Source organism: Cariama cristata, unplaced genomic scaffold (assembly GCF_000690535.1).
Source record: "Cariama cristata isolate BGI_N322 unplaced genomic scaffold, ASM69053v1 scaffold12522, whole genome shotgun sequence".
Lineage (NCBI taxonomy): Eukaryota > Metazoa > Chordata > Aves > Cariamiformes > Cariamidae > Cariama > Cariama cristata.
Genome location: NW_009602164.1, coordinates 1 through 10,830, shown reverse-complemented (window position 1 = coordinate 10,830; position 10,830 = coordinate 1). Strand labels below are relative to the sequence as shown.

General features: G+C 35.8%; 1 protein-coding gene across 1 annotated transcript in view; it reads left to right on the top strand.

The window, feature by feature from the left end:
- NCAPG (non-SMC condensin I complex, subunit G) overlaps positions 1-8,683 on the top strand; it is a gene marked incomplete at its 5' end in the record, with an annotated part of 12,760 nt that extends 4,077 nt beyond the window's left edge. The window contains 6 exons of the mRNA XM_009694638.1: positions 1,725-1,844; positions 3,396-3,629; positions 3,953-4,134; positions 6,852-7,026; positions 7,457-7,618; positions 8,498-8,683. Of these exons, the coding sequence (XP_009692940.1) occupies positions 1,725-1,844; positions 3,396-3,629; positions 3,953-4,134; positions 6,852-7,026; positions 7,457-7,618; positions 8,498-8,683 (1,059 nt within the window). The remainder of the gene's footprint in view (positions 1-1,724; positions 1,845-3,395; positions 3,630-3,952; positions 4,135-6,851; positions 7,027-7,456; positions 7,619-8,497) is intronic.
- Positions 8,684-10,830: the final 2,147 nt, after the last annotated feature.

Here is a 10,830-nt window from a genome sequence, read left to right as displayed (position 1 = left end):
AAGAGTGGAATTCATATAGACCTTTCTTTCATCCCTTCCATGTACAAGAAGGATGTTTGGGGGGATTTCCCCCACTCCCCTCTGTTTTCTTAGCACCTTTGAAGAGCAAAATATTTCTGTATTAAAAAATAAGGCAGTAGCATTATAGGCCTCTTATAGTCTACAAGCTATACTTCCTAGTTTTCATTGTGGAGAGTATGGATTTTAAGATGAACATTTCTAAATACCACAGACTTTTAACTGTTAGTGAGCATGCAAACAAAATGGGAAAAAAGTAATATGCCATTGTATGAATGATGCACCCACATCTGAATACTCTGTGCAATTCTTATCCCATCTATCTATGAAGTTTATATTTGAATTGGAAGTGGTCAAGAGAAGCGCAGCAAGGGAAAGCATGGGAATGGCTTCTGTATAAAGAACGACTAAACAGGTTATCTCTTCGTAACCTGGAGAAGAGAGGACTTTAGGGGTAGGGTCTGAGAGAGGGCAGAAGTCATAAGACATGGGCATTATGGAGAAAGTGAGTAAGGATTGGTTGATCACCCCATAAAGCTAGCAACTAGCAAGCTCGAAATGAATGAAATTAGTTGATTCTTCACATAATATGTGATCTGGGGAATTCCTTGTCACAGGATGTGTGCATGGTGAATACTTGCATAAATTTCAAGGAAGACTGAGCAAGTTCAAGAAAAATAAGTATTATGGAATGATTAGGTGGACAGGAGCAGCCTCCCAGCTCTGGTGTGTCTCAGCTGCAAATTGTTGGGACCTTGATAAGAATTTTTGGGAAGTATCTACTTAGTCTGTTTATGTAATACTTTATAGGATTTTGGTTTTGATCTTTTTTGATAACGAGACAATGGGCTAGATGACCTGACTCACTATCGGCATTCTTAGAATTCAAACTGCGAAGAAAATTGCAACAGCAATTTAGATTATCTTAAATGTAGTGGAACTGCAACTAATTTCTTTCGGCTGTATTGAAGTATTCTTAGAAATCCTGATTAGTGTTAATGTGTCCCCCCGAAACTTTTTTCATTACATCTTTCTTTAATTTTCACATTTGTAGTTTATTCCACTTTCTTTCTCCAAGATCCTGCTTTTGTATTGTTATTCCTGCTAGATTTTCACATATTATATGATTTGGGATATGTTATTTGTTGTTGTTTAAATTTGAACTCTTTAGTAAATGCAAAAATATAAAATGATGCTGTTGTAGTGTTCACCCTGTATCTAGTCTGGCTTTTCTCTTGTGTGGATTTTTACCATTGTCTTCTCAAAACTATTCCAAGTACATGAAAGTGGCATCTGTAATTTGCAACTTAGAACTGGATATTTTTTTCTCTCCAAGAATGTTAATGTCTTTTATGAAGAAATGTGTAGGCTTGTTGTTATGTGGTGGGTTTTTTGTTTTTTTTTTTTTTAATTTCATTTCACAATGAGTGGTCAACTCAATTTTGTTTGAAACAAATATTTATTAAAAACAAACACAAAGCCAAACACTCATGTGATTTTTGCCATTATTTTATTGCTGATTTCAAACAGCATACTCAATCTGCTTCTGTTTATATGTCCATAAACAGAATATATAATAGTTACCACTTTCCAATCCTGTATCAAACTAACTTATTTTTAGTTTCAGGGTAAGCACATTTTACTAATCAGTTTTTTATTTTCAATTTTTGTGTTGCAACTATAAAGTCTAGTATTATTGTTTCCAGATACTTCCTGGCATAACTAATGTCCATCCAGCTGTGAGAAATATGGCAGTTCTGTGTTTGGGTTGCTGTGCGCTTCAGAACAAAGAATTTGCCCAGCAACAGCTTGCATTGCTGTTACAGGTAAAACATCTGATGGGAAATGGAACAATAGTCTGTGTGACTTAATAAGTAAAACTAGTCTTGTATCTATAACTAGTTGTTCCACATAGTTATTTGAGAACCAGTGATTCCCGTTTTCCTAAAGATCTGGATCTGGAGAGTGTGGTTTCATGTAGATTTTTCTGATGTCTAATAATATTCAAGCTTATATCTTGGTAGTAGCATGCATTTGCTTTGCAAGGTCAATTGTCTTGAAAGTTGGTAGGAATTCTTTATCTGTAAGGTCTCACTTTCTCTTCTGAATCTGGGTGAAATCAGTCATGTATTTATGTTATTACAACATAGAAAAGAGAAGCTGTAGGATTGTGTAAGCCTTCCTTCCTTGGGAAACGAAACTAAAAATGTGACTGCAATTGTTTTTACGCTTTTGTTACATACTTACCTGTGATTTTGGGTGTCCGATTTAATTTCTGAATTATTAATTTTGTATGGATTAAGGAAGAGTTGTTAATTAGAAGATGAAGCAATATTCGAACCAACAAATGATAGCATAGCCAAACGTATATGGAGCATGTTGGATGTCATAATACCCACATCTCCCACCTTTGTGGTAAATGTTCTGATGCTGAGCTAATTGTATAAGAGATGACACTATCATTAACTTTTCATACCTTGGCTTTGAGAGAAGTGTAGGTGGCCATCGTGCTTTATTAAGAGTGTGTTCATATACACAGTCAAGAGAACTGACAGCAGACATTGAGATGATATGCTTGGCTCAGACAAGATAATAGAGCTGTCAGCTGCCATAGCAGGACTACTTCGGGTTCCTAAAAAGTTAGCATATACTATTGTTTTTAATTTGCCTTTGAGTATGTCTCATTAAAAATCATTGTGTTTGTTTAGGGAGAATTTCAGTTGTTTTTAACAGCTTAGACTTCAGACTTAAATAATTAATTTCTGTAGATACTGAAACCCATATTCTTTGTGTAGACTGCCATCAAAAGCAGGGTGTTGGGCTAAACAGATCTAGGATCTCTAGGCTAACCTATGATGTATGGTTTTATTTGAATGTTAATTTGAACTATAATACATATAGTAACCTATGTAACTTTGACTTTTATTACTATCTTGCTCTGCTGTCTTTTTACATACTGTTTATTTTAATTAAGCTATACAGTATTTCAGAGCAGGGATTGTCTTACGTATTTTTTTTCTGTAGCGCCTAACACTATGGAGCTACTGTAGGCAAATAGACTTTCTGTTTGTCCAATGTCTGTTTAGAAGTTGAACAATAAAATTACATCTCACATGCATGCTCATTCCGTGAGTTTAATTCAATTGATTTTATGTAATGGAAATTGCAGAGATGACTTTAAGTTATTTCCCAGAATGTGTTTTAAATTCAGGTTTAAACTCGTATCACAGCTTCCTAAAGTCTGAAATTTGTCCGAAGTATTATGAAAAGTTTCCCAAATTAAACAACCTTATTAAAGCAAACAATCTTATTATGCTTAATGTTAACATTGGTGGTTTACTGTAAGATGATGTTTGTATTTTCCTTATTAAACCTAGGTTTTACAAATAGATAATATAAAGGTAAAGCTCAGTGCTTTAAAGGCAATCTTTGATCAACTAATGCTGTTCGGGATTGAGCCGTTTAAAGCCAGAAGAGGCAATGACTCTCGAAGTGAAGATGCACACATTAGAACAGAAAATTGTGAAGAAGAAAGTGAAAAAATAGAGGAGGAGGACACTGCTACGATTCACAGCCTCCTGCAGCTTCTCTCTGGTTTCTTAGACAGTGAGGTAAGAAGTACTGTAAAATTTACCTTAGTTTTGTTTTAAAATTATTTTTGCAGAAGGTTTACCATCCCATTAGGTTGCATGTGAATATTGCATGATGAGTAATTTAATGATCTAATGTTAAAATAGTTGTCCTGGAAAATGACCACAACTTTGTCACTGATATAGACTAATTGTGCTCTTGAGATAGCTTTGAATTCTGTGCAGGTGCAAATCTGTGAATGTAGAGAATTGATTGGCAAAATAGGATGTAGACTATTATTATAAAGTATTAGTAAAACCCCCTGTGGTTGGTGTGTTGTGTATATGATCTGTTCTTTCTTCAGTTTTCAGAACTTAGGACAGAAACTGCAGAAGGTATAGCCAAACTGATGTTCTCTGGGAGGCTGATTAGTGCCAAACTTCTATCTCGTCTTGTTTTGTTGTGGTATAATCCTGTGACTGAAGAGGATACTCGGCTTAGACACTGTCTAGGAGTTTTTTTCCCTTTATTTGCTTATGCAAATAGGTATGGCCTTTGTAAATTGTTATGTGAAAATATATGTTGGTCTAGCAGCTTTAGGAACCTTTTTTGATCTTGCGCAAGTAGAAATTGCACAAATGCAAGTTAGAGCTAGTGGTCTAGTTCAGTCTCCTATGCATATTACTTTTGAATGTACGTAATCTCAACCTGTGACTATTCTGAATACTTTCTATTAATTCCCTCTTACCCCTGTGGCCTTCCACTTTTTTTTCTTTCCTAAGCCTATAATTGAAACTGTTTTTCAAGGTACTGAATGAAAGATCAATTTTAAAAGATGTGCTTTACTTATTTGTGCTGTTGAGCACTACAGGTAGACTTTGAAGTATCACTGAAAAATAGTGCAGGAATTATAATCAGTGCCCAGCAGATATCAAAGCAGCAGAGTGATTGGTTGTGGTTTGGGTTTTGGTTTTGTTTTCTTTGTTTTATTAACCAAAGAATACTCCAATCTAAATTCACAGCAGATTCAAAATCTCCTGTTTATTTTCTTCGTAGTGGATGAAGGAGGTAGAGAGCTTATGTAAGGGGATAGGAGCTTAAACAGTAATTCTCATCTCCTTTCAGTTACTCAAAGAAAAAAATGTTTAACATTTTCAGTTGCTGCTAGTGGTTTTAGCCAGTCTGAACTAGCTGAGTTTTTATATGCTTTTTTTATGGTTAAGAATTAATTTAGGCGTATTAATATATTACCTTATCTATTTTTCCAAACCAAATTTAATTAATATTTTTGTGGCCTATAAATTGCTACATTAAGAGGAGTAGTTAAAAGGGAAATTGGTTTGGAGAGGAAAAAAAACCCAAATAAATGTATTTTTGCTGTTGTCAGAAAAAATAAAAAAAGAATACCTAGTCTCCTCCAGAATGGGATTTTCCCTACTTAAATTCTTTTGAAAATAAGTAACAGAAAAACTAATTGCATTTGCTTTCGGTATCTCTGATATTGAGTACTGAATTTAAGCTTTTAACCTTGATAATCTTTTACCTGTGAATGCCGTCTTCTGACCCTATGAATCTCTTTTTTTTTTTTTTTAATGTATTTTTTTTTTTTTAATTATGAGTTCTAATGATTGTCCACCTGAGTAATTCTATGTATTTCAAAGTCATTTGCAAATGAGGCAACTCCCTCTGGCACCTTACAGATGATCTTTTTCTTGAAAAGAAAAACATGGTGTATGCTTTAAGTAAAAATTGGGAAAATCAGTGGAGAAAAAAAAATCCTAAATCTTAGTCTGGCTTATTGATTTGGAATCTCTGTTTAGTTAGGAAACATCATTAATTTTCTGTCTCAAAACATTATCTGCGTTCTGGATCACAAAGAGTTCATTTTAAGATGATTCATGGAGTGTCTTTTGTTACCAATACTGTATTTTCAGAAGAGAATTATTAATTGCCATGTGTAATTCAGACCTGTCTGCAAAGTTGCTATTCAGAAAACTCAGGTAATAATTTGGCTGAGGTTCATACCTAGTTTTGGTATTGACCTCTCACCAAATTTTAAAATTCCGTTTGTTTTGTGGGTGCTGCTGTGTTAACCTCATCTGGTCACAGATATAATCAAGAGGATTACTCTTTGAAATTAAACGTTTGAACTCTGTGTGAGGAAAAAATGTTGATGCTGACTTCTATAAATATTCTGTCACATCAATATAGTGGCATGGTACACTAATAACAGGGACAGGATCCATCTTATTCATGGAATGTTTTCTAACGAGTAATAAACTTTCTGTCAGCCTAAGAGGAGAAGTTCTGCCTTGTACCTGTATGCTACTAGATTTTTATCTTTTTTTTTAATTTATGGAATTAATCTGAATTATGCTTCAGTTATGCTTGAGCCAATCTAAAGCCTTAAAGCTGCTGAAAAGGAGAGTTCTTGCTTCCACTGTTTCTTGCCCCAGTTTTACTGCTCAAAAGGTCTTTTGGTTAGCTGATTTGGCTCAATAATCCAGCACCAAACAATCTGCTTTTTTGAAATTGTTTACTTTCTTAGTTTTCTCCTGTAGTTAGTTATTTGCGCTCAAATATGAGGTTAACAAGTATCAGAAACAAAAAAGGCTTCACTTCACCTACTAATATCTTGTATTTTTTGATACCTTACCTTTTAAATTGTTTTGGCCTGTCCTGTGGAACTACACTTTTAGACAGCTTGCTGCAGAACCAAGTGCAACATGATTTTTAGGCTTGTTTGGCAGGAGTTATTAACTCTTGTGATGAAAGCACAAGTATTTCTTCAAAAAAATCTTGTTAACCACTGCATTTTTTGCCAGGCTCCCTTGCTTTCTTACACAATGAAAAATATCCTCAAAGAAAAATGCTAGCAGGAAGGAGGAATGAGCAGAAGACAGATTAATCTAAATAAAAGATTTAGAGAAATTTATTTCTGTCCTTTAAGAGAGAATATGTCAGTATATATCAGTTAGATTTTCAGTAGTAAGGATGAACTTTAAAACTCTTCCGAGGCAGGAAGTGTCACTTAAAACTTACTTGAAATACCATGTGCTAAAACTTAAAAAAAATTGGTTCTGCTAAGCAGTTTTGATATCTTAATCCTGCTGGCTGTCTCTACCAAGGTTTGCTGTTCCCACTTTGCTTTGATTGATGTATTGTAATGGGTCTGTGAACTTTCATCATAGAAGAGAAAATTTAGGGGTGAATTAAGGTTTAATTTTGTCTCATGCTACTAATGTTTGACTCAATTGAAACAGGTCTAACCAGGAATGCTTTGAAGAAGCTTATCTTCCAACTCTGCAAACACTGTTAAATGCTCCTGCAACTTCACCTTTGGCTGAAATAGATATCAGTAATGTTTCTGAACTGTTAGTGGACCTGACCAGACCAAGTGGACTGAAGCCTCAGTCTAAAAAGTCTCAGGACTATCAGGTACAGCGTGTTAAACTGGAGGAAAACAATGTTTGTGTCTAGAGCTTAAGAACTGGCCCCCTTCACTGACTGCTAGCTGTCTGGGCCTCTCTGAGATTCCAAGTGTCAGAAGCTGGCTTAAATAAGTGACTGTTCAGGTAATGCAATCTTTTAGTTTGAACTTGCCTTCCTGTGTGCACCCCCCCGCCCCAATTTCCCCTCCCTCATACAATTAAAAATGCTAGTAGGAACTTGCACTGTAGCTAATTGTCTATATTGGGAAAAGTATTTATAAAAATCAGTTGGTGTATGTAGTCAAAATACTGCATTTTAGGAAAATGTTTATTCTGTAAAATTCGTCATTAGCTGCTTAAATCAGAATGATCTTATTGCTGTCTCTTGTAAATAGTTCCCAGTGAAACTGCTGATATCTAATTTCTTTCCGTTACAGGACTTAACAGTGCATGACAGTTTAGCAATGAGAATTTGCAATGAAATCTTGACGGACCCAACTGCACCAGATGTTCGTATTTATGCAAAAGCTTTAAATTCACTAGAACTCAGTAGTTCTTCCACAGAGAATCTTCTGGTTCTGCTCAATGACATTCTAGAGGTAGTACATAAATAATACGGTTCTTACTTTTTTTAATCACTAGCAATTTTCTGGTATTTCTGGTATTCTGATATACTTAAAAATGAAGTGCCTTTTGTTTACTATGAGAAAATGACTAGATTTTCTCTTTTAACCAGTCTTTGAAAATCAATTTTTGACTCATTTACAAAAATCTGAGCTGATACCACTCTGTAATTTACGTATTTCGGCTACCATAAATAGTAAACCCAGCATGAAACAGTGTGCCCAACTTGATACATTTCAGTACAGTACGTTCTTTTGATAACTGTCATGTAGTTAATTTTTTCTACGTTAAAATAAAATTCAGTATTAAGTCTTTCACAGTTTGGATTGCTTATCTTTAGTTAATAATTAACAGCTGAAATTTTACACCTAAACTTACAAAGTAACTGCAAGATTAGGCAACGTGAAAAGGGTGCTTGATTTAAGGTGAAGCAGGAAGGGATTACAGGAATGATGTGAAAGTTTTTACATTGATGCTTTTATTAATATGGAAAAAGTAAAGTAAGATTTGGGAGAGTGACACAGGAAGACAATGGTATATAGAAATGTTGAAAAGAATGCTGATCCACTATGTGCCTATCATCCAGAGGTAGTTATTCTCCAGGACTCAGCTGGAAAGGTCCAGTCGCTTTAATGTTTTTTAGGTTTCCTTTTAAAAAAAAAAAAAGTATTTTGGGGTTTCAGTGCCTGGTGTTGATGGAGAAAGTGTTTCTTCTTTCAATTTGACTGATCGTCTTCATGTCACACATTATATCCTTTATAAATTTAAGTAATCCTATTAGTCAGTAAATTTAATGGATAAAAGAAATAGTTGTAAAATTAAATAGCATTTAACATTAAATGTCTCTTTTCCAGAAAGTGAAAGATAAACTGTGTCAAAGAGCTATTGAGAAGATCAAGATGAACTTGACTAAAGATCCTAATGTGGCCAAAGACCACTCTGAAAGGATTGAGGAAATGGGCCTCTCTGAAAGGACACAGGAAACTGACATCACGTTATCTGAAAATACTATTCAAAATGAAGAAGGTAATTCAGTTTAGTAGTAGGTATACAACTGAGTGACTTCTTTAGGTGTGTATGAAAATAAGTTTTAGTTTTCCTCCATTAAATTAATCTACTTTTTTAAAAAATGGGAAAAGGTAATATCTAGTAAATACGCATACAGTTTCAAATATTTGTACTGAAGTATTTTCCATTTTTTATTGCTTTTTCATCAGATTCTGTGTTTTCTTATTCTCCATATTACTCTAGTATAACTCGTGCTGTATTTTGAGTCTTAAGCTCTGCCCTACAGCTCTTTCTTTTTAACAAAGGCAGTATTAAAAGAGGCTGCTTTTTTTTTATCCCCCCAAGCTGTTTGGCACACTCATGTGCCTGCTAAATACTAGTGCCGACTAACTCATCCTAAGAATGCAACTCGCCAACTTGGAGGAAGAAACAAGTACTTTGTGAGGTTTTAAGACTTTGGAGTTATCGTGCCTATGCTTCTTGCAGACTGTATTACAGCAGTATGTAGCCGATGTCTTTAGTGTTGACACTGGTCTGTCCTTGTTATGAGCTCATATGTTGGAACCAGATTTGTTTTTATTGCTATTTAAAAGCTTGAAGTAGAAGTAGCTGGAACACTTTCCACTGCCTGCACAGCTTATGCAGCTGCAAGTGCCTTAGCAGTGTACGTTGTGCTGGTGGCAAAGGAAGTCTAATGGTAGAGGCAGAGTCTGGCTACAAGGGTGGAGGTTAGAAACATTGTCCAGGCATGTAGGGTTTGTGTCGGGAAAGCCAGAGCTCACCTGGAGTTGAAGCTTGCAAGGGGATGTCAAGGGCAGCAAGACGTGTAGATGTGTCACTTGGGAACATGGTTTAGTGGTGGACTTGGCAGTGTTAGATTTGCAGTTGGACTCAATGGTCTCAGAGGTTTTTTCCAACCTAAATGATTCTATATTCTATGATTTTTCAGCGGAAAAGCAATTGGATGAAACTTCTTTAGGTTTGCTTGCAGCAGTAAAGCAAAGATATTGACATGCAATTGTTTCAAGCAGATCACGTTTTCTTCTGACATTTCTTTTAATTTGTTTATGTTTTCTAGTGGATTATTTCAGGGCTTTAATCTCTTGTTTCTGGAAGGGTCAAATACTTTAATTTCTTAATCTTCCATGTTTATGTTTCCGAATATTTATTGGATGGGAAGTTGGAGGTATGCTTTTGAGAAATTAATTGTCCTGTTTTCTGCTAACATCTGATAATACTTTTTGGTATTAATTTCTCATGAGAGAGGATTTTTTGAGCACTTTTGAAAAGCAGGCCGTAGGAGAAAAGCATTGTTCCCTTCCCCTCCTGTCACTGGATACCAGGGAGAAGAGATCAGCAGAATCTAGCATTTGGTCTTGTTAAATTTTGTGCTATTAATGATTGCCCAATGCTGTAGTCTATCTAGATCTGATTGCAAGGCCTCTTGTCCCTCTAAAGAGTCAACAGCACCTCCCAGTTTGGTATTGTCAGCACGTGTGCTAATGGTGCATCCAACTCCTGTATCCAGATCGTTGATAGATGTATTGAATGGAACTGGCCCCAGAATTGTGAACCCTGAGGCACACTGCTGGTGACTGGTAGCTAGCCAGATGTAACGCCATTCACTACAACCCTTTGAGCTCTGCCCTTCAGCCGGTTCTTCACCCAGTGCACCGTGAACCTGTTCATCCCACAGCTGGACAACTTGTCCAGAAGGATGCTGTGAGGGACAGTATCAAAAGTCTTACTAAAATCCAGAAAAACTACATCCGCTGTGTTCCTTTCATCCACTTGGCAGGTGACCTTATCATAGAAGGATATCAAATTAAACAGGACTTTCCCTAACAGTACTTTCCCTTTGTGAACCCATGTTGACTGTGCCTGATGATTGCATTATTCTTTAAATGCCTTTCAATAATACCCAGTATGATCATAATTTTTCCAGGAACTGAGGTTAGGTTAACAAGTCTGTAGTTTCATGGGTCTTCCCTCCCACCCTTCTTGTAAATTGGAGTAACACTTGCTAGCTTCCAGTCAGCAGGGACCTCCCCGGAATCCCAAGATCTTTGGTAGATGATCAAGAGGGGTCTTGCCATAACATCTGCTAGCTCCTTCAGTACTCAGATGAATCCCCTCAGGCCCGATGGACTTAGAATCATAGAATCATTTAGGTTGAAAA